We start from the raw sequence: 27,701 nt of genomic DNA, 5'->3' as shown, positions 1-27,701 counted from the left end.
TGCTTACAGAATGAGACTGACACCGCAGATCCTTGTCTTCAAATGATAAAAGTAATGTAACAAATCATCTTTAATTTAGGTTTTAATTCAGTTAAGTGAATGTGCTGTGTCCTCCCTCTCTTTAAATAATGTCAATAAGAGGACATTTATATACGGGATTTTGGGACTGCAGGAACAGACAGAATACGTTTTTCTTAAATGCATTTATTCAGTGGTCTATTGAATGTAATCTGCTAGAACTGCGTACATTCTTTGAAGATAATAATGAAAAGAAAAATCACTTTGAAATCTTTTGCTCTGCAGGTGATGAAAATATAGTTGATTACTATTTCAAATATAATGTCAGACAAATAATAAGTGTCACTTGTGAAAAAAAATTGTTATATTTTGCTGATAATATTTGGAGTAAACATAAGAAACAATGTCAAAATTAAAACATGACAATGTTATCTTGAGAATATCACTCACAATACTATTCATATAATCTCTGCATATAATCTCTATATTGTTAGATCACAGAGAGTTATTTTTGAGCCCCGTCCTGTCCAACTTGTAGAAGCTCTAAACCCAGGATAGAGAGGTTGAGTGAATGTGGTGTGGACTCTGTGAATGAGGGTCATTTTGTCAGAGACGCTGTAGAAGGACAGAGTTCCTGCACTGTGATCCACATACACTCCTATTCTACGGGAGCTGGAGACTACAGGGAGTTTAGCCTGTTTGTTATTATGCCAGATTGAACAACTAGATTCAGAGCAGGACAAACACCAGGACTGATCATTATATCCAAACGCACATTCATCTCCCCTTCCCTTCCTGCTGATGCTCTTATATGACACTGATATCTCCACCTCACCACTCCACTCAACCTCCCAGTAACAGCGTCCACACACACTCTCTCGACACAACACCTGAGGATGACCATCAAATCTGTCTGGATGATCAGGATACCGCTGGACTGTGTCAGTGTATTTAATCACTCTGTTCCCTTCAGACAGTACCAGGCTTTTATTAGCTGTGTTTGCATCCAAAGCGTGTCGACGGGAATCTGATGAAAATAAAACATAATCTGCATTTATCAAGTAATGCATGACTTCCAGTCATAAAAATAAAACACCAGAGACTGTAACTGTATTCACAAAACATTTTATCTTACCACTAAGAGTTCTCCTAAATAGCAGAAGTTCTTAGTTAAGAGTTTCCTCTTAAAACGTATTCACAAAGATCGATGCTGACTCCAACTTTACTAAGAAACAGAGAGAGTTCTTAAAGGGATAGTTCTCCCAAAAATGAAAATTCTAATATAATTTGCTCAACCTCAAATTGTCCCAAACCTGTATATGTGTCTTTATTCTGTTGTACACAAATGAAGATATTTTGAAGAGTGTTGGTAGCCAAACTATGGTAGTCAATAACACTATTGTAGTCAATGGGGTCCAAAATCCAGGACCAACATTCTTCCACATATTCCTTTGTGTATGCATACAAAGACATTTATACAGGTTTGGAGCAGTTTGAGAGTGAGTAAACTATGACATAATTGTTATTTTTTGGGTGAACTATCCCTTTTAGCTAAGAGTAAGGGTTGGGTTGATATATTATAATAATAATAATAATAATAATAATAAATATTATAATAGCTACATAATAAACTTGTAGCTAAGGTTCAGGTAAATTTTTAATTGTCCATCTGATAAGTAAAGTGACTGCAAAATGTGCAAATCAATTAAAATCATTGACAACAACTGCAAACAACTAATGAATTGGGATTTTTAACACAGAATGATGCATAAATCTCAATTTTAACAATGACAAGTAATATACAATCATGCGTGCAATAACAATAATGAGCATTGTGATCTACTGTCTTAACATAATATAACTTATTCTTAATCATAATATAATTATTTTCAAATAATATTGAAGGCTATGCTTAATATGTAGCTCTGTTTGACACATTTTGTATCAGGGCTCCTTGCTCCATGTCTCTATCGCCAAAGGTATTCTTGCTCTAAAAAATGTTGAAGAGCAATGCTCCTGACATTCCCTAATTTTTTTTTTTTTTTTTAAGATTTAGGGACTGGTTTTAGCGCTAACATGCTCTTGTGAAATACAAATATTTAAGAGTCCTAAAATTCGTTTCTGCTAAATCGTCAAGTTAGTAGCTACTTTTAAGGTATTTTGTGAATACGCCCCAGAGGTTTATTATGTTTTGGTTTTTAAAATGTTACAGTCATGTTATTAACTTTATGAAGAAAAAAGGTTCATAACATCTGCCTCACTGTTATCAACATCATACACTGTAAAAAATAAATAAAAAAAAAACAGTTGAGAAAACTTAAAAGTTTAAAGGTGCCCTAGAATGAAAAATTGAATTAACCTTGCCATAGTGAAATAATAAGAGTTCAGTACATGGACATCACATACTGTGAGTCTCAAACATCACTGCCTCCTCCTTCATATGTAAATCTTGTGAATCAAAAACACCACAGAAAAATAAGTGCTTCTCAACATAATGCCAACTGTGATGCAAGCGTTGGGGATCATTTATATGCACGCCCCAACATTTGCATCTGTCCAAACATGTTCATTATCAGGCAGAACTGGTGGAGTGAATCATCAGGACTGCAGGTAAACAAACGACACATGAGGATAGCAAAAACAGCTCTCATGGATGATCTTAAAACACCAATAAACAAGTAAGCTGCATTTTATCCATCTCCATTTGAGATGTTCTGCTTAAAGTGTCATTCAGTCGGTCTGTGTTTCTGTCAGGACGGTCAGGACTCACGAGCCGCTTCGCTGAACAACTGACCTGCTGTGAGCGGCTGAAATAAGCCAATCAGAGCAGAGCTCAACATTAATATTCATGACTCTTCCAAATAAGGCAAAAACAGAGCATTACATCTTAGGGAAAATTCATAGGGTTGTAAATGGACCTGTAAAACTGTATCTGGACAATTTTTGCCCTTAAATAAGCCACATACCCTCTATGTAGATATCAGAGAACATATCGTTTCAAATCATTCTAGTGCACCTTTAAGGCAACCAGCTGCAGAACATTTGAGTGGATTTAATCCATTTGTTTGAGCTCTCAACTTTTTTTCCATGTTAAATAGTGTAATAAACTTTAAAAGCTGAATTTGTCATACAAACAATATGTTTTATTTTTTTTGGTACAGAGTAACATCATTGTGTTGGTGTGTCTTTGTGTGTGTTTAGAGTTAAGAAGCAGAAATTATAGTTAGTTAAAAATTTAGAATTGAAAAGTGAAATCACATTTTCTATTTTTTAGTCCTGTTCAAATGTTTTAAAATCTCTTTTCAGCAGCTTTACAAACTCATCAGAATACAAATAAAGATACTTTTTTATGAAATCCAAAAGGTTATCAAATTATCATTCCTGATTTTGTATAGTTAATCGTATTTTGAATATTTACAGAGTAAATGTGTCTGATGTAAATCAAGAGTTGTATGCTGTTCAGCTAGGTTGTTGATATAATAACTAAAGGCTGTCTTTTTTATGTACATGTATGATTATGATTATAGAGACTTACACTGAAGGAAGTCCTCACGTGTCTTGGGTTCCGGGGTAGGAATGATGTTAATGTTTCTCACTGTGGAAACCAACACACATTTTGTAGTAAATATTGTAAAATAATATTGAATGAATATATAATTTAAAAAAATATATATTTTAGGAAACATTTACCTCTACCAGATATCATTTTTATCTCCTCTCTGAAGAAATGCTCCAGTTTGTCTCTCATTTGAGACACAGATTTAGAGAAATCATCAAAAGAGAGACGAGAACAGAAAGTAATGCTGGGTGAGTCTGTAGATCCAGGAGGGACAGAGAGAGACTGGAAACTCTACAAGACACAAAGACAATAGAAACACCAGCTAAAGACATAGAAACATTTGATAGAAAACACAATCTCTTCCCTTCCAAAAGATCACTGTCCTGTGTGTCAGATCTCTGTTACCTGCAGGAAATGGATGTGATTGTCTGTGTGTGAAAGCTGCTCCAGCTCAGCGTCTCTCTTCTTCAGATCATCAATCTCCTGCTCCAGTCTCTTCAAGAGTCCTTCAGCTCGACTCACTGCAGCCTTTTCCTGATCTCTGATCAGCTGTGTCACCTCAGAGCGGCTTCTCTCAATGGAGCGGATCAGCTCAGTAAAGATCCTCTCACTGTCCGTCACTGCTGCCTGTGCAGAGCGCTGTTAGGACACACACAGAGAGAGACGCATTAGAGTCAGTCCATTCACTCAGCTCTTACTGGTCCCTCACACAGCCTGTTCCCCTCAGTGGGCTTCAGTGGGACTGAAAGAGCTCCAGCACTGGCTCCTCACAGACTGATTGAGTCCTAACTGAGTCTGAAACAGCTCTTTAACTTGTTCTTCTGCTCAAAACTCACCTTGTGAGACTCCACAGACTTTCTCAGCTTCTGAAGGTCCTTCAGTTTCTTCTGAATTTCCTGCTGGTCTTTTATTTTCATTTTAATCAATTGTCTCTGTAGGAATAACAAATAAAACTGATAAATCATACTGCATAAAAAGTAATTGCCTCAAGTAAAACTTGAGATCCTTGGGAGATCTGAGGAAACAACTGTTTGGAAAATTATCTTGGATTATGTAGATATTATGGGATTAAAGGCGGCACAGCTACTGAGTTCATACCTGTTTCTCAGTCCTCTCTGCTGCTGCTGATATCATGTAATGGTTTTTGTGTTCATCCATTGTACACAAATAACATATATAGTTCTGATCAGTACGACAGTAAATCTCCATTAGTTTCTCATGTTGAGGGCAGATCATCTCCTGCAGTCGTCCAGTGGCGTCCATCAGATTGTGTCTTTTACTTTTGAAGAGAGTCTCATGTTGTTCAAGATGATTTTGACAGTAAGAGTTCAGACACACCAGACAGGACTTGATGGCTTTATATTTTCTCCCAGTACAAACATCACACTCCACATCTCCAGATTCAGCGTAACATTGAGCAGGACGAGCAGCTTGTAGTTTTGTCTTCTTGAGTTTCTTCACCACTTCAGCCAGCATGGTGTTTTTACCTAAAACAGGTCTTGGAGTGAAGGTCTGTCTGCACTGAGGACAGCTGTAGACTCCCTTCTGATCATCCTGATCCCAGCAGCCTGTAATACAGCTCATACAGTAACTGTGTCCACAGGGAAGGGCCACTGGATTCTTCAGTAGATCCAGACAGATTGAACAGCAGAACTGATCCTGAGCTAAAGAAACACTGGATTCTGCCATTTTATTGCACAGACAGACAGAGAGGCATTCACAACGGTTTGAAAAGCAGCTTGAGTTTCGATTTCACTGAACTGAAACATTTCCTGGTTTTAGTGTGCAAATCCCTGCATATACACGACCACTAGAAGGCAGTCTTATACAGATAGATACTATATATTCCCAGAAGTATTGGGGTACCTCTCTAAATCATTGAATTCAGTTGTTCCAATCTTTTCAATGGCCCCTGATGTATGTGGTGTTAAGCACACCGCCACTGGACTCTACAGCAGTGGAGACATGTTCTCTGGAGTGACAAATCACAGAGGAGAACGGTACTTGCCTGACTGTAGTGTGCCAATTGTAAAGTTTGTTGGAGGGGGAAATTGTTGTTCAGGGGTTGGGCTTGGCCCTTTGTTGCCGTGAAAGGAACGCTTAATGCTTCAGCATAGAAAGACATTTTGGATAATTTCATGCTTCCAACTTTGTGGGAACTGGGGCTGGCCCCTTCCTGTTCCAACACCAGTGCAAAAACCAAGGTCCATAAAGACATGGATGAGCGAGTTTGGTGTGGAGGAACTTGACTGGCCTGCACAGAGTCCTGACCTCAACCTGATAGAACATCTTTGGGATGAATTAGAGCGGAGACTCGAGCCAGACCTTCTCATCCAACATCAGTGCCTGACCTCACAAATGTGCTTCTAGAAGAATGGTCAGAAATTTCCATTAACACACTGCAGTTGAAGCTGTTATAGCAGCAAAGGGTGGGCCAACTCCATTAAACCCTACAGATTAAGAACTTTTATGTCATGAACTTTATATAGCCTATATATATATATAAATATATATACACAAAAGCAAACAGTTTTTAAAATTGAAAATAATAAGAAATGTTTCTTGAGCATCACCATATTAGAATAATGTGACACTGAAGACTGGAGTAGGCTAATGATGCTGACAATTTCACGTCACAGGAATATATTATATTTTAAAATTCTAAAGTTATTTTAAATTGTAATAATATTATAACATGGCTCTTTTACTGTATTTTTTATCAAATAAATAGATATATAGAATATAAACTCAGAAGTAAAAATTCTACCTCTGACTGACCTTTGGACATGCTTTAAAATACACAAAAACAGCTAAAAGAAAATCTATAATAGCCCCGTGATTTCTGTAAAGTTTTAATAATGAGCAGCGTTGTGCGTTGATAACATTTTTTTGTAGGATAGCTACATTAAAACAAATTAATTTACATGTACGTTTATCAACCTTGAACTCTGAACTAAGTTTACTGGTTCTCAACTGAGTTTTCCGTTTTACCAACGCAATTTGTTTCGTGTAGATTATCCCGCTCACCACGGGAACAGCAGGAGGTGCGCGCGAGGCCACGGATCTTCAGAAGTTTTGCCATTCAAACCGTGCGGGGGGCGGAGCCAACAGTCAGCGAGCCGACTCAGCTTAGTCGCTGCAAACTTGGCAGGACACGGAGCCTTCGCTGTTTACCGAGGCGCGTGTCACACCGGCATACAAAGTGACCTCGCGCCGTGTCTTCATATACCTTCACAAAGCGCGCCTCGCGAGTCACTGCGCTCGTGGAAGAGAACACTTCTTGCTCTCGCGACTGGCAGTGGGACACATGATAGTTTCCAACATCTGTATGGTCTGAAACAAAGACTTTTCTCTGAACGAGAGAGAAACAAATTGGCTCCAGGGGTCTAGAGATCAGTGAGATGCAGTGAGGGGCAGCATGACACTTTTCACTGACACGTATGGTTCGGCTCGTCGACTCCTATGAAGACCTCAGAGATTCATAATTATAAAGACAATGGATAACTTTTTCACCGAGGTAAGTTGTATATGAAAATATTACATGTTGGTATAACAAGGAGTTTCTGCTGTTTCTGTTCAAGAAAAAATACATGAAATACAAATCGCTTTGGGGAAATAACCGACATAGCCTGTATAGTTTGTATATAGTCTATTTGTACGTTTGATGTTCGGGACTGCGCGCGCGACTCCCTAACCCTCACATCTCCCTCACTGTCCCGGTTCTGAGTGGTGTTTTTTTGGGTCGTTCCCTGCGGAGATCGCAGGCATTTCCTTACCTTTCTTCTCGTTTCCTCGTCTACATCCCGGCGCTATAATTAGAAGTATTCACTGTACACTGGATGAATTAATAAGTAGTGGTTCATTAGTGATAATTTTACACAAAGCATGGCATATACATACATATATATATATACATATATATATATATATATATATATATATATATATATATATATATATATATATATATATATATATATAGCATTTAATAACAATAATAATAATATACATTTTTTATTATAAAACAGTAGTAAAATATAAATTGCATAAATAAATAGACATTTTTGTTATTTTATAGGCCTATTTAAATAAATGGATCTTCATTGGTATTCTGTGCCCTTTGTTTGGGCCATCATAAAATGTAGAAAATCGAACTTTTAAAAATACATATTTGTGTTGTCATGATGCATGTAAAACATTTGGAAAAACCTACTCTAGTCAAGCTCTCAGGTACAATGTCATTGTCACTGAATTATTAGTGTGTGTTGTGATTTTATTAAATGAATAAAAAAACTGCTTAACAGGGTGGAAGAGTTGTATGGATGGATTAATGGATGGATGGATGATTTCCTATCATTCTTGTACAACCAGATAGAATTTTGCTTTATGTTGAACTGTATTTACATGGGAAACTATATGTAAAACATTGCCAACAGACTTTCAATGTACTAGCCTACTTAAAAATTTAACATAAATTACTTTCAAATCACTGTATGTTATCAGTGTCTATGTTAACTCCTCAGAGTGAACAGTCTGATCTAAAATCAGCATAGAAGGTTTATCAAATAAAGAACTGAATGGTCTTTTAAACTGTAATTTTAAAAATATGATTTTTCACACACAAAAAATCCTATTTCCCTTAAAAGGGTTGATGTATTAAGATTGACCACATTAAATGTAAAAAATAAAATTGGTATAAAAAATAGACAGTTAAATAATCAAGGATCTCATCACTTGCTCAAGTTGTTTTCCCCCTAAATAAGTGGTGAGTGCTTTATATGATGCAATTTATTCTTTCACATTATTTTTTAATCAACTTAAATATGTTTAGAGTTTAAGTTTAGAGTTGTTAATAACTAAGAAAGGTTAAAAATTGGAAGTATACATCTTGTGGACACAAAAGGCACAGATTCCCTGGAATTACCCTGAAATTTTCATATTTAAAACAAATATATACTTTTTTTATTATTATTATTAAATATTACATTAAATTTAGTATATTAAGTATATTACTTGTTTTTGTAATATTATAATATTTTATTTGTATCATATTTTTTATAGAAATGGGTGTTACATGGAATTGAAATGAATCCAGTATTACCAAAAGTACATTTTGGGAAATGCTTGTCAGGACTGGTGTTGATGGAAATGAGACAATAGTATTATTCATCCCTCATGACCTGACTGTGAAATGAGTGCGAGATGATGATCAGTAGCACAAGCCTCTCCCTTGAGCCGATGCCACATGAGTCACAAGTGAAGGCTTCTATTGGCTTGAGGTGGATCATTAGTCCTTCAGATTGTTTTTCACCTGTGAAGGCGTAGCCCTAATTAAATAAATCATCTTAATAAAACTTCTCACCTGTATCAGCTCAGAAACATGTGCTGCTTCTAAAATCTCATTTGATTTGAAACAAACTTTGCAACCTTTATAATCAATGTGGGTAAAATGAATGAAATTCTGATGTACAAAATCTGCCATGTTGTTACTGTCACATGTCCTACAATCGGCCGTTGTCTTGCTTCTCTAGTTATTTTTCCATCACCCTGTTTTTATGTAAATTTTTTATTATCACATTTGAAACGAGTGATGGAAACGCCACATTTCGGGTGTTTTTACGCTTGCTTAAAGGGATATTTCTCCCAAAAAGGAAAAATCTGTTATCATTTACTCACCCTCAAGTTGTTCCAAACCTGTATGCGTTTCTTTCTTTTGCTGAACACAAAATAATATATTTTGAAGAATGTTTGTAACAAAGATGATAGAGCAACCATTGACTGTCATAGTATTTTTTTCCCCTACATGGTAAGTCAATGGTTGCTCTATCTGCTTGGTTACAAACATTCTTCAAAATATCTTCTTTTGTGTTCACTGTTCAGCAGAGCGAAGAAATTCATACAGGTTTGGAACAACTTGAGGGTGAGTAAATGATGACAGAATATTCATTTTTGGGTGAACTATCCCTTTAAGGTGTTTTTTTTTTTTTTTTTTTTTTACCTGTGCGAAAAAGAGTTAGTAACGTGAGGTGGAAACGCATTTGACGAATAAATTCTGACGTAGCATTAAACCCACGTGACTAACCGCTGTTTCCGCTGATGGTGTTTTATTTACTGTTGGTTACTAGGTTACCAATACCACCGACATCCGCTCTAACAACATGATGGAAACGCATTTAATTCTCATTTGTGAACTTTGGAAAGACTCGCTTCACATTTGGATGGAAACCCAGCTACGGCCATTCACAAATCCTCTCCCGTGGCCTCATGGGATAATAAAGTGACTATTTAATGTGCACTTCAGAATCTCTGTGGAAGTAATAGGTCATCCTGGTACTTTTCGCATACTATATTTTGCGAGTACTGTGTATCTGGATGTGCTACTCAGTTGGGGTACTGTTTTTCACAATCTATATAGTAGGGGTGGCAAAATCCGGTCCTTGCTGGTCCTGCAAAAAATTGGGTTTCAAAGTGATGCCATAGAAGAACATTTTTGGTTGCTCAAAGAACCGTTTTTTAAAAGGTTCTTTAAAGAGCCATTTTTTTCTAACCATTTTATAGTCTTAAGAACCCCTTTTGCACTACAAAGAACCTATTGTGCAATGGAAAGGTTCTTTGGATATTAAAGATTCTTCATGGAACTATACACCTTGCCAAAAGAAGCGCAGTTAAAAGTCCCACCTGAAACATCCTCCCTCACATCTCACCTTCTCAATTCTGTCAATGGGGGGGGGAGGGAGAGGGAGAGAGAGAGAGAGGTAGAGAGAGAGAGAGGGAGAGGGGTAGAGAGAGGGAGAGAGAGAGAGAGAGAGAGAGAGAGAGAGAGAGAGAGAGAGAGAGAGAGAGAGAGAGAGAGAGAGAGAGAGAGAGAGAGAGAGAGAGAGAGATGTTTCAGCCGGGACTTTTTACTGCGCTGAGTCGAAGTACTCTCAGAAGTGCTATTCTGCCATAAATTATAGTTCTCCTTTTTAATCCTCTTAGAACGGCGCCACGTTTTATTTTGCCACCATACTTGATCGCTCAACTATTCGTGTAACTGTATTTAAATAGGGAAACCATGGAGGTGTTTTGTCGCTTTTAACTTGATCTCTGTTTGGTACCATAGTGAATGAACTGGGCTTAGTGGGCTAAGCTAAATGCTATCAGAATGTCACCGCGCGTCAGAGCGATTAAGTGCACGCAATAAGACGAGAGAGGTATGTATCAACTCGTCTTAGTTAAGGGAATAACAGTTTTATATGAAAAAGCGGTGGAGCATCCCTTTAAGAACCTTTATATTGAGGAGTGTGGAGAACCTCAGTCCTGTAGAGTTCAGCTTTAACCCTGATAGGCCCTGTCCCAAATGGCACACTTCATGTGCACTTTCGGTCTTGTGGACTTACAATGTCCATTGCGTGCGCGTGTCCTTTAAGTCCCTAAGACTGTAGGGTGTCCCATTTGTCATTTAAGCTTAAAGAAGGGTGGTTGTGAGCGCCCCCTTTGTGGCTGCTATGCGCCCTCAATGCACACTCCAGCTGAGCCCGCAAGTTTGCGAGCTACGCAGAGGACTTCTACCTGGCAGTCAACGCGGCTGTATTACGTTGTGAAAGTGCAGACTCAGAGGAAGACCGTGAGGGTTTAGGGTGCCTTTTGGGACAGGGCCATAAAACTCACCTGCCTGTAGCTTCCTAGTAACCCTTCAGACCTTGATTCACTTGTTCAGGTGTGTTAGATTTGGGTTGAAGCAAACTCTGCAGGACTCTCCAGGACTGGAGTTCACTGCCCCTGCTATATAGGGTAGTGTTCTATTTCAGACGCAGCGATAGAATTTATATAAGAGTTTCGGATGGTCAGAAGGGGAAGCACAAAAATCAGGGAGCTCCAACTGCACCAACTTTACACAATAGTGTCAAATGTCCGCCGGCTGCTGCATATCTAGCCTGCGAATCGGTTTTTGGACAAAAGAAGCAGTCTTTAAAAAGAGACAGCGCTGTGTGCGCGGAAACAGATTCAGCCGAAACATGCGAGCGGAATGTGGGGAAGAGCTGAGCTCGTGAATGCCTGTCTCACACGCTGCTCTTCTACATGACTGACCTCAGAGACATATGATTCCTGTCTCACACATTTCTAACTTCACAGAGAGAGATTTCACATACAAATCTGCCCTTTTGCCATTTTCTTCAGCATTTTGGTTTAGCATTGGTGCGCACACATTTCTGTTTGCAGTTATGTTCGCAGGCCTGAGTGTCCGTTTTGCTTTAGGTGTGTTTGTGTACGGCCGTGTTTGCACAGCAGTGTCGCTGAGGTTATTGCCTCCCTGCAGTTTTTTATAGGCGGAGCTTCAAAGGTAAAGCTCTTTATTTTCCTGTGAATTGGCCAATCAGAGTCGCAGGTACTGTTTGACAGTTGTATTTTAGTGAAGAGGAGTGGCCCTCTGGGAAAACAAACACTCCAGGTTATTCTTTTTTTCCTGAAACAAAACTCTAAGAGGATTAGAGATGCTTTGGGTGCAATTGTGAAGTCTCGTATATTAATAATTAACTTCTCTTTAAGGTTATAACTTTCTGTCTCCAAAGGGAGGTTTTGTCACATTTAAATAACTTACCTTTTAGTTATTTTATAACATTTTATATAAAAAATTAAATAAAATTAGTTACATAAAAAGTTACACTTTGTCCTTAAAGTATGGAAAGTAAACCCCCTACACACTTGGTTATATACCCCCTTCTGGTTTTCTCATCTGCTCGGTGTCAAGTAATCCTTCTTGTCTCTCTCTCTCACACACACATGCACGTTAAATCTTGTGAGTAGCTTAATGATTACACAGTGTAGTGATTCAAAGCTGCTTTCAACAAGGAAATCAGAGCAGGGAAACCCCTTAGCACCTACACCGATAAAGAGAAATACTGAAAGAGAAAACTGTTAGTGGATACATTTTTTTATTTTATTTGTCCTTTTTGTTCTTAAAGGGTGTGTGTGTTCTGTATTTCTGTTAATCAGATAGCTCACCCAAACATGAAATGCATTAACTTACCCTCCTGTTGTTTCAAACTTGTATGACTTAAATTTTTTCTTTGAATCATAAAAGGATACTTTTTGAATTATGTTCTGAATGAATGGAGACTGGTGCTTTCCAGCATCAGAAAGAAAGCAAAAGTGCCCTACAAGTGCTCTCATGTGTGATATTCCAAGCCTTTTGAAGGCATATGAGAGTTATTGGTAAGAAGTAGACGACTGTTTAAGTTGTTTTATTTACTAATAATCTTCTCCAGTGAGCCATTTGTGACGATTCTTATGAGGCATGAACTCAAGGAGAGTTGGGTCAGATGTCGAGAAGATGTGCGTTTATTTCAAGTCTATGGTCAAATAATATATATTATTTGAATATGTTTAATATATTATTTGAATCTTGAAAGCTTCAGATTTTCCATTTATTGTAACTACATGAAGATCATGACCAGGTCATTTTCCAAATATCCCCTTTTGCGATCCAAAATAGTCATATAAGTTAGGAATGACATGAGGATGAGTAAATGATGACAGAATTTTATTTTTAGGTAAACTTTTCATTTATTCATGAGTCGTCGATTAACACGCAAACCCTAAAAGCCTAATTAGTCAGTTTGTTCCTGAATGACAAAATCATTATAATAACTAAACAAAGAGGAAGAAAACAAATGAACTTCCTATTATGATTCATCACAATTGCAATCTCTTAGGCTTCTAAACTGTGACCAGGAGCAAAGTACAGCCGCATGCATGCATACTTGCACGAAGATGGTCTTTGTCTTTGTTCTGCCTAGTTTATACAGTTCTCTTTCCCTCGTTCACTCTCGTCGTGAAGTATAAACACTCATTTTTCACTCTGAGAGAGAGAGAGAGAGAGAGAGAGAGAGAGAGAGAGAGAGAGAGAGAGAGAGAGAGAGAGAGAGAGAGAGAGAGAGAGAGAGAATGAGCGTGCTTTGGAAAAGTAGGTCAGGCAGTGAGTGTGCTTGAGGGGGTTTGATTGGTGAAATAAGTTATATGGTTATATTTCGAGGAGACCGGTCTGACTCTGAACACCAAGCTCGGGTCACCCTGCATGTGAGAGAGCTCAAGTTTGGATCTTTGGGTTGGAAGTATGCAGGAATGCCCTTCATCACTGGCCTGCCTTCCTGTTGACCCAAACGATATCTGATCCCTCACTTCCTGCAGCCAAATGAGAGAAAGAAAGGGGGACAGAGAAAGAGAGTTATGGAGAAGTGTGTGTCTGTGTGTGTGTGTGTGTGTGGTAAGCTCTAAACATGCTCGGTAAGCAGCATTGAGATTACAGAGTAACTCTGGTCTGTTTCATCCTTTACTCCGCCCAGCCTGACCGCCCTCCAAAACTCTGATATTATTTTAAGAGTTTAGATACACAATGCAAGGACACACTCAGACATGCATGCACACGGTGCACTTTTTAACTTCAAAGTGAAGTTTTTCTTTCATCTGAACATGAAACAAAATTAGAAAGTCGTTGATGTTTGATTTGGATGCTTTTGTGCATAAGTTGTGTGTGTGTGTGTGTGATGTTTTAGTTGGATTATTGCTACCTGTTTCAATTTGTGATTCCTTTGAGCCATCTATTTTTACATAGGAAGTGAATATTGGCCAGAAAACCTGGCAGACACGTACACTACCGTTCAAAACTGGCCTTTTTTTTTTTAAAGAATTTTTTTAAAGAAAATAATACTTTTATTTAGCAAGGATGCATTAAATTGATCGAAATTGGCAGTAAAGACTTATATTCATCCTAAAAAAAGAAAATCATAGTTTCCACAAAATTATTAAGTGTATACAATAAGAAATGTTTCATGAGCACCAAATCAGCACTTTTTATTTAGAATGAAGGATCATGGGGCCCAGACTGGAGTAATGATGCTGAAAATTCAACTTTGACATCACAGAAATAAATTACATTAAAAAAAGTTTAAATAAAAACTGTTATATTATATTGTAATAATATTTCAGAATATTACTGTTTTTACTGTAGTTTTGATCAAATAAATATGGACTTAATGAGCATAATAGAATTCAAAAACTAAAAAAAAAAATGTTATTGTGTGTATATTTGCTCTCATGCTTTGTCTGTTCTTCTCTCTTAGTAAACAAAATTTTGTTTTGGATTGTCAAATATTTACACAATTATCAACTTTGCGGAAACTGGATTGGACATGGTTTCCAATTGGACTAAAGCATTAACATGACATTTTATTGCTGAAATGACACTTTTAAAGTGCTTGTAAAAGCACATATGAAAGGTTTTTGTGTAATTTAAAAAGTTAAGTTTGAAATCAGTGTAAATGTTTAAGCACAGAATATTTTAACTAAAGAGAGAATTATGAATATGATTGGAGTATTAAGAAACTTGTGTGGACCAGTCATGAACAGATTGAGGGATTCTAATCATCTAATGTTTGCAGATAAACACAAGACATGTTTAAAGCAGCTTAACTCGAAATATGCTTAAACAGATACACACTCAAGTTTAATGTCTTAACCACCAGACACATCCCTGGATGTCCCCGAAGTGGGATTTTGTAAGATTTAGCAATCGTCATTTTTGTCCTTTAAGTAAATCCACACATACTAAACAAAGCAATGGACAATTCAAAAGTTTCTTAACGTGAATTTCTTAACATGGCTCTAGAGATGCACTACACAGGATCTTGTATATTGTGGAGAAACATGTTTTCTGTCGAGTTCACCATTAAGTGCTTGAGTCAAATGTTGGGAAACTATGTCACTGTGCGTCCTGGTTTTACTGCAGAGATGGTGAATTGGATTAGAGGCCCAGAATTCCTGAGATAAACTTGGTTTAGGGAGGAAAACAGTTTCCTGTTTGTGTGGGTTAGAGATGCACTAACTTGATGGGGCTGACTCTGAATTTTGGGCTTTTAAAGTCTTTTGAAACGAGTAAACCCAATACAGAGCTGATTTCTTTTTCAACAGTAAACACTGACTGTTAATACTCAAAACACTCCATGCAGACTTATCCGTATTGCATGCAGCCCTTATGCTGCTCACCGGAAAGGCTCAGTCATCTTTAACTAATTTCCTCCTTCATTGTATCATTTTATATTTGTTAAATGTATGTTAATATTTCATTAACACAATGCGTAAAATCATGTCCCATTCTTTCTTGCACTGTTTTTTTCTTTTCATGTTATCTTTGCTTTTTACAACTACGAACTTAAGCAAACCAGTGGCAGGTTAACAGTACTACAAGTGTGCATAAGCTGTTAGAAACCATGAAGATGTGCATGTGACCACAATCATAGAGAAAATTACTTAAATTGTCCATTTCCTCTGCAGACTTTTGTCTTAGTCTTAGACTTAGTTTTTTTTCTGTGGTTACTGCCTTTTTCAGGCTGGCAGAAAACTAGGTTTTTAGTATTTTATTTCTAGAATAATCTTTACACTTTTAATCACTTAATATGTTGATTTATGTAAAACGTTACTGGACATAAAGCCTCATTTTATTTACAAAGTTAATGAATCAATCCACATCTTGCCCAATGCTCTTTGTCAAATATATAGTCATATTATGCTGGGATAGGAGAAAGTGTTCAACTGTGTGTGTGTGTGTGTGTCTAGCTGCACAGCTGTTCTGTTGCAGTTCAGTCTGATCATTCAGCAGTTCTGTGTGTGTGTGTGTGTGTGTGTGTGTGTGTGTGTGTGTGTGTGTGTGTGTGTGTGTGTGTGTGTGTGTGTGTGTGTGTGTGTGTGTGTGTGTGTGTGTGTGTGTGTGTGTGTGTGTGTGTGTGAGAGAGCGTATGTTTCCGCTCTTCTACGTTGTAAAGTACTGTTGAGTTTATGCCACCGCATGAACAGACAGTGGAGGACAGGATAACAATGTGGAATTTTTGATAGTTAATAATCTTAATTACTGTTCTTATTTTATTTATTTTTTCAGATTCACAAGGCTTCCAGTGAGTTTTCAAATTCCACAATCTGAATTTAAAACTTGCTATTTGTACTGTGGTCAAACATAATGACTTTGTTTTGTTCATGTTTAATTTGATTTATAGATTCAGTCAGATGTTTTCCATGTGAAAAACGAATCTTTAAACTCTGCAATTAGAATGTGTGCATAGTGTATACAACTGCAATACCCACAATGCAGTGTGGCACTGGTTTGAAAACAATGCTGCAGTGTTTGATGCAGTGCCGATAGTATATATGTGTGTGCGCGTGTGTGTGTGCATGTAAGTGGGGAATAGGGTTAAAGTTCAACTGTGTCTGCTGGGCCTCACAGCCAGTCATGCCTGTTCAGATCGCCATGTGTTTCTTCCATCATGTACACTAATAGAGTGTGTGCGGTGTGTGAGAGAGGAAGGGAGGAATTTACTCTAATGAGTTAGTTATTGATAATAAATTATACCTTTTTGAACTAATGTACAAACAGTCCTGATGAGAAGAGCATGAGAGAAAATGAGATTGCTCAGAGGTTGATCTTTCAGTTTTAGGAGACTAAATGAACTTTGCTTTATTTGAGTGTCAACTTTGCCATCATTTGGGTGAATAATAATAGACATTTATTGTAAATAGGAGGTTGTTGACAGAGTAAGGTTTAGAGCTACTCAGATGATTTTATTTTAGAAACTTTGATGAGAAATATGTTTGTGTTTCTGCGACTGTTCATTATGTTGTTAACCAGCGTTTGTGTTTGACAGGGTTGTCGTGTGTGGCTCTGGGTGGAGGATCATTATGTCCCCAGTACCGTGGACTCGTGCTCTGGTGGAGTGGTGGTCTTTAACACCGACTATGGACAGGTAAGTGGGCGTGGCTGGGTGTGTGTATGCATTACACAGGAACGGTGGCATGACATCTGCTCTGTGCACCTCAGATCAACAGCGCACTGCTGAACAGGTGGCGTGCTCTCATTTTACACAAACACACTTGTCTGTGCACCGGCCTGTTTAGAAAAGACTATGTTGCCATAGAGTCTGTCAGGTACGCAAACTCAGTTAAGCCGGCATGTCAACTGAGCAGTACCTTTGTTTGTTTTACTATGGAGCCCTGCACATAACATGCAGGAAAAAGTATCGTGGCCACGAATGAACAAATCATTCCCATGACTTACTAATATGTCAGCACATTTTACTAATGAATTCCCTTGTTTTAAAGGGGTACTTCAGCACTGGAAAGATGAATCTGTATTTAAACTGGGTCATTAATGTAGTAGAAATGTAAACTTATTTTTGAATTTGGTGCTTTCTAGACTGAGAAAAGACAGAAAATGTATTTTTGTCTCATAGGGATGAAAGACTACAATTCCCAGAATGCTTTGCTGCCCTGTGAGGCCATTCCCAAAGCCACCGCTTCTGGATTACTGTGACTGAGTTTGAGAATAGACACTACAATTAAATACTGAACGTGTCTGTTTAATATAATGATAGAGTCGCCGCCTGAGTCTCACAGCACTAACGCTGCAGGAGTCAAATTACATTTAACATCATTAATGAGCTGAATGAGCTCTCGTGATGAGAGCTGAGGTAAACGCACAATCGCACAAAAAAAAAAAAAGCACAATCATTTGACTATACTCCAGGGTTTCTACTGATACAAAGCCATATGATAATCACTGAAGTAACCCTTTAAGTAAATAGTCTGCACAATATAATTATTTGTTCCATTTTTTTAATAAATTGTGTGCACAATTGTAAAAAAGTTTGAAGTTATGGAAAGAAGGAGGCTGGGACTGGCGAACGTCCAACAACTTTATCAAACAATAAATTAAAAATGAAAGTGAAACGCACACACATAATAAAACATAAACAAAACACAAAACGCGCAAGTGTCACTCATCTGCAATCACGCCACCGGCGTCGCGCCCGCTCTCACATGGCTGTCGCCCCCTGCTTGTCACAAAAATATCATAATTCTTTACTAAATCGAAGGGAACGAATTTGTATATCGTGTGCAGTTTACTAAAGCAAATTTGTAATTCATGGCCATGATATACTGTGTGTATGTCCACATGTCATGTGCAGGGCTCTGATTTGTGTCTGTTTCTCGAATTCTTGCATGCCGTCAAGCTCACACAACTTTCTCCTGTCTCTGGCTTCTGGTTTCTGGTCTATAGTATTATCTGAGGCCAGTCTGTTACCTTCAGGATCCTCATAGTTTATTAAAGCTATAAACCCCTTCTGTGAAGTCTGTGATTACAGTGTTACAGTGATTTTTTTGGAGTGGTTTTATGCATTGATTTGCATCTTACTGTTATATAAAAAAATATGTATATATAAAATATATAATGTTTAAATAAAAATGAACTGCTATACAAAAAAAGTCACATTTATAATTAATACATTTATCATAATGTCAACTGCTCATTTCTTTTTTGTCTTTTACTAACATGAACTAACAATGAGCAATTTGTTTATTTGTTATAGTATTTATTAATCTTTGGTAATGTTAGATATTACAAATTCAGTTGTCAGTTTTTTGTTCATGTTAGTTCACAGACCATTATCTAATGTTAACAAATTCAACATTTGATTTTAATAATGTATTAGAAAATGTTGAAATTAACATGAACTAAGATTAATAAAAGCGCTATTTGGTTATTCATAGTTCATGTTAACTACAGTAGTTAACTAATAAAGCCTTATTGTAGAGAGTGACCAATAAAATAAAATAAATATTAAATATAGTGCTGAAAATAAGACCTAAGACCTAGAGCTGGTAAGACCAAAAGTTTTTTTTTTCAGCTGGGAATTTTATTATGAGAAAAGGAAGAGAGTGGCGAGTGACATGAGAGTTTTGTGACTAGTACAGCTATGTCTTAAATTAGTTAAATCAGGATAACGGAAAAATATACACTTTTGGCATTCATTTATTATGCAAATATCCCAACTCTGCATTAAAAAGCATTAATATTAAATTAAATTGACATGCCATCACAGGTGTATGTAGTGCATATGTTGGCTGTGTACAGTGACTTTAATTGCACATCCAATCAGATTTTAGAGTGGTAACATATAATAACCTTATACCTTTCTTTGTATATTGATTTTTTAGACAGATATGCAAACAAATACACAATGATATGCATACAAATGTGTTTTGTTCAGGTGTACACCTACAAACAGAACGCCGTGAGCAGGCAGAGGGTTTATCCAATGCACAGCAGCAGCATCACTGGGGTCGAGGACATGGCAACCCTACAGGACCTGCACGACGGGGCCATTCTGCACAACCTGCAGCTCCGCTACACAGAGAAGAGCATATATGTGAGCAAACGCACACCAAAATCACACACGCATTCACCATGACATTTTTTGTTCATCAAGCATGCATTGTGTGCGTATGAGAGTGTAACTGTTTCAGCTGTGGTGAAAGACATATTTGTCAAGGATACAGGGTTGTTGTGCAGGTGGCTGGATGGCTCTCTGCTCTTTAATGTGTCTGTCAAAGTAAAATATGTTTGCTTAATTAAACGTCGCTCTCCCCTTCGCTCTTTTCTTTATACTGCCTCTTTGTGCCTTTACTCACAACAGTGTACTGTGTTCTTCTTTGGGCCTGGTTCAGCTGTGTTCGGTGTGTGTTTGTGCGCACATTGTCGGGATGTGGTCTGTGCCAAAAGCAGTTAGTCTAGTTCCAGATTTCCAGACTGACTCTAAGGAACAGAGTTAACATGCTACTGCTGACTCTCTGAATAACATTGCCACTCTGAAGTCTTTATTTCTACAGATCTGCATCAAGTCTGATTAATACAGGATTAGAGATTGTGTGTGCATTTAGGGGGACTTCCAGGTTAACATATGTCTTCACTTCTGTGTAGTTATTTTTAAAGGGATAGCCCACATAAAAAATGAACATTCGGTCATCATTTACGCACCCTCATGTCATTTCAAACCTGTAGGACTTACTTTCTTCTGTGGAACGCAAATGAATAAAATGTATTTAAGAATATCCTGGTCACTCTTTTTAAGGCTGAAAAGCTTTAAAAAGGACACAAACACTCCATAAAAGTTTTGATTCATTGGAAACATCTGATTCAAAAGAAAGATTTGTTCGTAGGTTGAACATGACTGCTTCTCTCACAAATGTGCCAAGAAGAGCTGGGGCAGATGTCAAGACTTTTAGTGAAAGCCAACTTAAATTTCACACAGAAATGTACTCCTCACACAGTGCATACTCCATACTTTGACGGAGCTTATTTGTCATTGCAGAGCTTGACAGCCCAAGCCTTGTTCACTTTCATTATGTTGAAAAGTAGTGGGCATGCTAAGATTCTTCAACAAATTTAAAACAATGTTGATCAGTAAATGATATCAGGATTTAAATTTTGTGCAGAACTCTTACTTAATATTTTAAACATTTTCATAACAATGATTTTACATTGTGAAATTCTATGACACGGTATGTTAATATGTCCTGTCATTGAGTGGTTTTATTTGTCAAACATTATGAAGACAATAAATTGTGGACAGTAGTTGGGATTTTTCATTACTACTAAATTAAAAAAATTAATAAAATAAGAATAATTATTAAAATTGTATTTTCATGTACAGATATGGAAATAACCTCTTTTACCCTGTTATTAAGTGTTGTGACAAAAATGATACAGGAGTCAATCCAGGAGACGACTCGTATCTCTCTGTCTGCCTCTGCTGCTATCTGTGATGTGAGGCCGTGTGATTGGATCAGTTTGAGTGTGTGCTAACCAGTTCCCTTTCGGGGAACTCGAGCTGCGTCGAAACGCTGTGAGAACGCCTCTGCGTTAATGCGTCGTGAAGCGCCTGTAGAACCATTCCATCGGAAAAAAGATCGATCGTCGGCGTGATGACGTCATCGACCGGAAGCTATAAAACGTCCGTGAAAACAAACAGGAACTAGCTTCTGTGCCTTCAGTAAGCGATCTGTGTGAACCTGTCTGTCTATTTGGTGTTTTTGTCTGTCTATTGAAAGAGTTTTTCCACCCTTTGTTAAATATTCCATATATTTTACAAAAAAGAGAAATAAAATAAAATAGATAGAGAAATGGCGAGCGAAAGCAGTAACTTTAAGAGGTGTGTTCATCCCTGCCCACGCTACATCACGAGTGGGGATACACACTCTCTTTGTGTTGCCTGCTTGGGAGCGCAGCATGCCCAGGCAGCCCTCGAGGGGGCTGCTTGCGAGCACTGTGAGCGTATGCCACTGAGAACGCTGCGCTCCCGCCGGGCACTCTTCGAGGAGGGTGCCTCGGCTCGTGTTCCCCGCGGCTCTGGTCCCGCTGCTGCCGAGGCAGAGCGGAGGCTGCAGTCGTGGGGTTCACAATTGGATGTTGCGGAGGGGTTTGAGACGGGCGCTGCCTTATCTCTGCCCTCACCCGCTCCATCCAGCGGTTCTTCTCGGGGCTTGGAAGCACGCATTGCGGTTTCTTCCCCCCCGAGAGAGCCGCCGGTGCTCCAACTATCCAGCTCCGAGGAGGTGGACGTTGAGAGCATCGCGACTGAAGATTCGCCACTTCAGTCTCCTGCGAGTGATGAGCTCGTTGAGGTTCTAACGCGAGCCGTGGCCAGATTAAACATTGACTGGCCCGTAGAAAGATCTGAGGCAGGAAAGAGACGTTCTAGTAAATTAGACGAAAGATTCCTGCCCGCTCGCGCTTCAGAACCTCAGCGGCGGGGCCTGCCATTCTTCCATGATTTGCACACCGAGGTGGCAACATCATGGAGGAGACCGGCATCATACCGTGTGTTCAGCCCTCAGACTACGGTCTATAGTAACATCATGGGGCTGAAGCACTACGGCTATGGGGCGATGCCAAAGGTAGAAGAGACGCTTGCGAGCCATCTCTCGCCTTCCTCGGCATCGTCCCTAAAGGCCCCGACTTTGCCCACCAGACCATTGAAAACAACGTCGGCACTGGTGGGCAAAGCGTACTCGGCGGCAGGTCAGGCTGCTGCATGCCTTCACACCATGGCAATTATGCAGGCTTATCAGGCTGACCTGCTTAGGGATCTAGATGGACGCGATGAAGTGGGGGGTGACGTCATAAATGAGCTTAGAACAGCAGCTGATATAACTCTCCGGGCCACCAAAGAGACGGCCAGATGTGTTGGCCGCTCGATGGCAGCATTGGTGGCTACGGAGAGACATTTATGGCTCAACCCCACCGAAATCAAAGAGAGGGAGAAGAGCTTTCTGCTCGACGCGCCGCTGTCTCCTGGTGGCCTCTTCGGTGACGCAGTACACACTGTCACCGAGAGGTTCCAGGAGTCAAAGAAACAAGCTGCGGCGCTGAAGCAGTTTCTCCCTCTCCGAGTCCAGGTCCCTGGGGCTGCCGCTGACATCAGGCAGCCCAAGCCGAGTACGAGCTCAGCTCACAGGGCACAACAAAAGCAGAGCGTCGCCGCTCGGGCTCCCCCTCAGCGCGGGGACCAGGGGCGGCGCTCTCAGACGAAGCCTTCGAGGGGCAGGGCTGATCTGCGGACAGTCCTGATCGCCAAGAAGGCTTCGTCGAAGCGTTCCTGACGCCAGAAGCGTCAGGACGCTGAGGGTGGTTCCCCCCGTAGGGAAACGGTGCTTACCCCTGCCTACGGTACCCGTTTCCCTACGGCACCCTCGGGGGGCCGCGCTGCCAACCCTGCCGCAATGCCGGGGCGCAGTCGGTCTCCGCGGGCCACCCGAGGGTGGTCCGCACCCCCTTCGGGGGGTCCCCGAGCAGTCAAGTCAGTTGTTCCCTGCCGGTCCGCCGCTTCAGGGCACTGTGCTTGTTGCTCAAAATACACCAGAGGCCAGCCTCGAGAGGCTGGTTCCCTTAGTAGATTTTCTAGACGAATGGAAACGTCTATCAAATATATCTCAGTGGGTCCTGCAGATAGTAGAAAAGGGGTATGCCATTCAATTCAGAAGTCGGCCACCTCCTTTCTGCGGTGTCCTACCTACAGTGGTGGGCCCGGAGCAGGCTCTGGTAATGGCACAGGAAGTAGAGACACTCCTGCAAAAAGGGGCTATAGAGAGGGTTTCCCCTCCCAGCAGGGAGTCTGGCTTTTACAGCCGTTACTTCATCGTGCCGAAGAAGGATGGGGGCTTACGCCCGATATTAGATCTGCGGCTATTGAATCGCTCGGTGGCCAAGCTCAAATTCAAGATGCTTACACTCAGACAGATTGTAGCGCAGGTCAGATCGGAGGATTGGTTTGTCACCATAGACCTCAAAGATGCGTATTTTCATGTCTCCATCCGTCCACATCACAGGAAGTTCCTGAGGTTTGCCTTCGGGGGAGAGGCATACCAATATCGTGTACTTCCCTTCGGTCTAGCACTGTCACCCCGCACGTTCACCAAGTGTGTGGATGCAGCTCTGGCGCCGCTGCGTCTTCAGGGCATCCGCATACTGAACTACATCGACGACTGGCTGATTCTAGCGAATACAGAGCAGATGGCGGTTCAGCATCGAGATGCTGTTCTCGCCCATATGTCGAAGCTGGGGTTGAGGCTGAACGCCAAGAAGAGTGTGCTTTCTCCGGCTCAGAGAACCACTTTTCTAGGTGTGAACTGGGACTCGATAATTATGCGGGCGCAATTATCGCCAACACGCATAGCGTCGATCCTGGCAGCCGCCAAAGAACAGAAGCTAGGCCGAGCCGTCACTGTGAAACAGTTCCAGAAACTGTTAGGTCTCATGGCAGCAGCGTCCAACGTGATACCTCTTGGCCTACTGTACATGAGGCCACTGCAGTGGTGGCTCAAAACACAAGGGTTCTCCCCGAGGGGAAATCCGCTCCGCACGATCAAAGTCACGCGGCGATGCCTACGTGCTCTGGTCATGTGGAAAAACCCGGGGTTTTTATCTCAGGGTCCCGTGTTGGGGGCTCATGTTCGTCGCGTAACGCTAACGACAGACGCCTCCCTCACGGGCTGGGGGGCGACCATGAGTGGTCGCTCATCCCAGGGTCTATGGCAGGAACATCAGCGGCACTGGCACATAAATCGGCTAGAGATGCTCGCAGTGTTTCTTGCATTGAAACAGTTCCTGCCCGACCTCAGGGGCCACCACGTACTAGTCAGAACAGACAACACGTCCGTGGTGGCCTATATAAATCACCAGGGGGGTCTGAGGTCTCGTCCGTTGGACAAATTGGCACATCGGATCCTCCTGTGGGCCCAAGGGAAATTGCTGTCAATCAAGGCAGTATATATCCCGGGGGCCCTAAACCAGGAAGCAGACAACCTGTCGAGACAGGGGCCGAGGCCCGGGGAATGGAGACTCCACCCAGAGGTGGTGGAGCTCCTATGGAAGGTTTATGGGAAAGCAGAGATAGACCTGTTCGCTTCAGCAGAGAACTCTCACTGCCCGCGGTGGTTTTCTCTGACCCATCCGGCTCCGCTGGGGCTGGATGCCATGGTACAGGAGTGGCCGAGGCTGCCTCTGTACGCCTTCCCCCCGATTGTTCTGCTTCCAGGAGTTCTGGAGAGGGTACGCCGGGACGGGGCCCAGGTACTCCTAGTGGCCCCGAACTGGCCGACCCGAGTATGGTTTTCGGACCTGATATCTCTCCTGGAAGGCTCTCCGATGGAGATTCCGACCAGGAGGGATCTACTCTCTCAGGCGGGCGGGAGATTCCTGCAACCACGCCCGGAGATGTGGAAACTGTGGGCCTGGCCTCTGAGGGGGCTAGGCTCATAGAGGAGGGTCTCTCGGCCGAGGTCGTAGAGACCATCCTACACTCCAGAGCTCCGTCCACGAGGAAGCTGTACGCTTTGAAATGGAGACTTTTCTCAGCTTGGTGCAGAGAACGCCAGTGGGATCCAGTTAACTGCCCGGTTGGTACAGTGCTGGAGTTCCTGCAGGAAAGGTTCTCTGCAGGGTTGACCCCCTCCACACTTAAGGTGTACGTGGCGGCCTTGGGCGCTGTCCACGTCCCTTGCAGTGGAGTGTCTTTGGGAAGACACCCTCTAATTACACGCTTCCTTCGTGGCACATTAAGGTTGAGGCCAGTTATGCACTCGAGGGTCCCGGCATGGGACTTGGCCATTGTTTTGAGGGGCTTGTCCGGACCTCCGTTCGAACCTTTGGAGGAGGTTTCGGATAAGTTCCTCACCCTGAAAACTATCTTCCTGTTGGCCATTTCATCTCTTAAAAGGATAGGAGATATTCAGTCCCTGTCAGTAGGGCCCTCATGTCTAGAGTTCGCGCCTGGGATGGTGAAAGCATTTCTGCATCCCAGGCCGGGTTATGTCCCCAAGGTTCCTACGAGCCCACGGGGCCCCATCACTCTACAAGCCTTCTGTCCTCCTCCATTTTTGACGTCAGACCAGGTAAGATTAAATCTGCTGTGTCCGGTGAGGGCACTGGATACTTATGTCCACAGAGCTGCCCTGTGGAGAAAAACTGAACAATTGTTTGTTTGCTTCGGACCCCCTAAGAAGGGGGCTCCTGTATCCAAGCAGAGGATGAGCAAGTGGGTGGCCGAGGCCATTTCACTTGCTTATGAAGCTGCCGGGCAGCCATCTCCTTTGGCTGTCCGGGCACATTCTACCAGGGGTATGGCTGCTTCTAAAGCACTTTTGTCGGGGGCTTCCCTCCATGATATATGTAACGCGGCCGGATGGTCGTCTCCTTCTACCTTCGTCAGGTTCTACGAGCTAGATCTGGCATCTACAGTAGGGGCACAGGTTCTCTCGTAACCGTGTGCGCTTCGGTTTCACACATACGAGACACTTGGTCCTATGGCGATGTGGGTATAAGCGTTCTCACAGCGTTTCGACGCAGCTCGAGTTCCCCGAAAGGGAACGTCTCAGGTTACGTATGTAACCCTAGTTCCCTGAGGGAACGAGACGCTGCGTCGCTCTGCCATACTCCCGGCGTGTCCGTGATCACTTACTTCAGGCTTTATCAGAAGTTAGTTCCTGTTTGTTTTCACGGACGTTTTATAGCTTCCGGTCGATGACGTCATCACGCCGACGATCGATCTTTTTTCCGATGGAATGGTTCTACAGGCGCTTCACGACGCATTAACGCAGAGGCGTTCTCACAGCGTTTCGACGCAGCGTCTCGTTCCCTCAGGGAACTAGGGTTACATACGTAACCTGAGACGTTAGCTATGAGTGTGGGTGTGGTCTGCAGGTATGTGATGGTTATCATAATAACGGCAGTTCCCTTTCGGGGAACTCGAGCTGCGTCGAAACGCTGTGAGAACGCCTCTGCGTTAATGCGTCGTGAAGCGCCTGTAGAACCATTCCATCGGAAAAAGATCGATCGTCGCCGACGTGATGACGTCGCCGACGTGATGACGTCATCAACCGGAGACTATAAAAGGTCCGCGAACACAAACAGGAACTAGCTTCTGTGCCTTCAGTAAGCGATCTGTGTGAACCTGTCTGTCTATTTGGTGTTTTTGTCTGTCTATTATCAGAGATTTTCCACCCTTTTGTTAAATATTTCATATATTAACAGAAAAAAGAGAAAATAAAATAGATAGAAATGGCGAGTGAAAGCAGCAATTTCAGAAAGTGTGTTCCTCCCTGCAAAAGATACACATCTTCTCTGTGTTGCATGCTTGGGAGCGCAGCTTGCCCAGGCAGCCCTCGAGGGGGCTGCTTGCGAGCACTGTGAGCGTATGCCACTGAGAACGCTGTGCTCCCGCCGGGCACTCTTCGAGGAGGGTGCCTCGGCTCGTGTTCCCCGCGGCTCTGGTCCCGCTGCTGCCGAGGCAGAGCGGAGGCTGCAGTCGTGGGGTTCACAATTGGATGTTGCAGAGGGGTTTGAGACGGGCACTGCCTTATCTCTGCCCTCACCTGCTCCATCCAGCGGTTCTTCTCGGGGCTTGGAAGCACGCAGTGCGGTTTCTTCCCCCCCGAGAGAGCCGCCGGTGCTCCAACTATCCAGCTCCGAGGAGGTGGACGTTGAGAGCATCGCGACTGAAGATTCGCCACTTCAGTCCCCTCTAGAAAAAAAAAAAAAGTGGACTTTACAGAGGGGTTTGAGACGGGCCCAGCCTTATCTCAGCCCTCACCTGTATCGTCCAGTGTCTCGTCTCGGGGTTTGGAAGCCCGCTCTGCGGTCTCTTCCTCCCTGGGCGGGGCACCGGTGCTCCAACTATCCAGCTCTGAGGAGGTGGACGTTGAGAGCATCGCGACTGAAGACTCGCCACTTCAGTCACCCGCTAGTGAGTTGAGGTTCTCA

General features: G+C 41.6%; 2 protein-coding genes across 3 annotated transcripts in view; one reads left to right on the top strand and one right to left on the bottom strand.

Annotated features, from left to right (window-relative positions):
* Nucleotides 1-208: 208 nt before the first annotated feature.
* LOC137089085 (tripartite motif-containing protein 16-like) lies at nucleotides 209-5,314 on the bottom strand. 2 transcript variants are annotated; one of them, XM_067452542.1, is made up of 7 exons: nucleotides 4,676-5,314; nucleotides 4,414-4,509; nucleotides 3,983-4,216; nucleotides 3,709-3,868; nucleotides 3,554-3,613; nucleotides 1,154-1,243; nucleotides 928-1,045 (listed from the first exon to the last, which is right to left on the bottom strand). In XM_067452542.1, the coding sequence occupies exons 1-6, from the start codon at nucleotides 5,264-5,266 to the stop codon at nucleotides 1,203-1,205; spliced, it is 1,182 nt and encodes a 393-aa protein (XP_067308643.1). In that variant the 5' UTR covers nucleotides 5,267-5,314; the 3' UTR covers nucleotides 928-1,045; nucleotides 1,154-1,202. The 2 variants fall into 2 exon arrangements, with proteins under 2 accessions (XP_067308642.1, XP_067308643.1); XM_067452541.1 differs by lacking the exon at nucleotides 1,154-1,243 and having other exon boundaries at nucleotides 209-1,045.
* A 1,395-nt stretch (nucleotides 5,315-6,709) lies between these two features.
* Nucleotides 6,710-27,701, top strand: part of myo10 (myosin X) — a 58,998-nt gene continuing 38,006 nt past the window's right edge. Inside the window, exons 1-3 of the mRNA XM_067452545.1 lie at nucleotides 6,710-7,094; nucleotides 17,251-17,349; nucleotides 19,654-19,812. Of these exons, the coding sequence (XP_067308646.1) occupies nucleotides 7,074-7,094; nucleotides 17,251-17,349; nucleotides 19,654-19,812 (279 nt within the window). The 5' untranslated portion in view covers nucleotides 6,710-7,073. The remainder of the gene's footprint in view (nucleotides 7,095-17,250; nucleotides 17,350-19,653; nucleotides 19,813-27,701) is intronic.

The sequence above is a fragment of the Pseudorasbora parva genome, chromosome 9 (assembly GCF_024679245.1).
Source record: "Pseudorasbora parva isolate DD20220531a chromosome 9, ASM2467924v1, whole genome shotgun sequence".
Taxonomy (NCBI): domain Eukaryota; kingdom Metazoa; phylum Chordata; class Actinopteri; order Cypriniformes; family Gobionidae; genus Pseudorasbora; species Pseudorasbora parva.
The sequence above is the reverse complement of the archived record's forward strand: the minus strand, read 5'-3'. Positions and strand labels throughout refer to the sequence as shown.

What these genes read in the sequence shown, in the direction of transcription:
- LOC137089085 (XM_067452541.1), bottom strand. Translation starts at nt 5,266, where the DNA reads ATGGCAGAATCCAGTGTTTCTTTAGCTCAGGATCAGTTCTGCTGTTCA. An exon ending in AGTCTGTGGAGTCTCACAAG is followed by an intron (nt 4,217 to 4,413) that starts GTGAGTTTTGAG and finishes GTGTCCTAACAG; the next exon opens with CGCTCTGCACAGGCAGCAGT. An exon ending in ATCACATCCATTTCCTGCAG is followed by an intron (nt 3,869 to 3,982) that starts GTAACAGAGATC and finishes TGTGTCTTGTAG; the next exon opens with AGTTTCCAGTCTCTCTCTGT.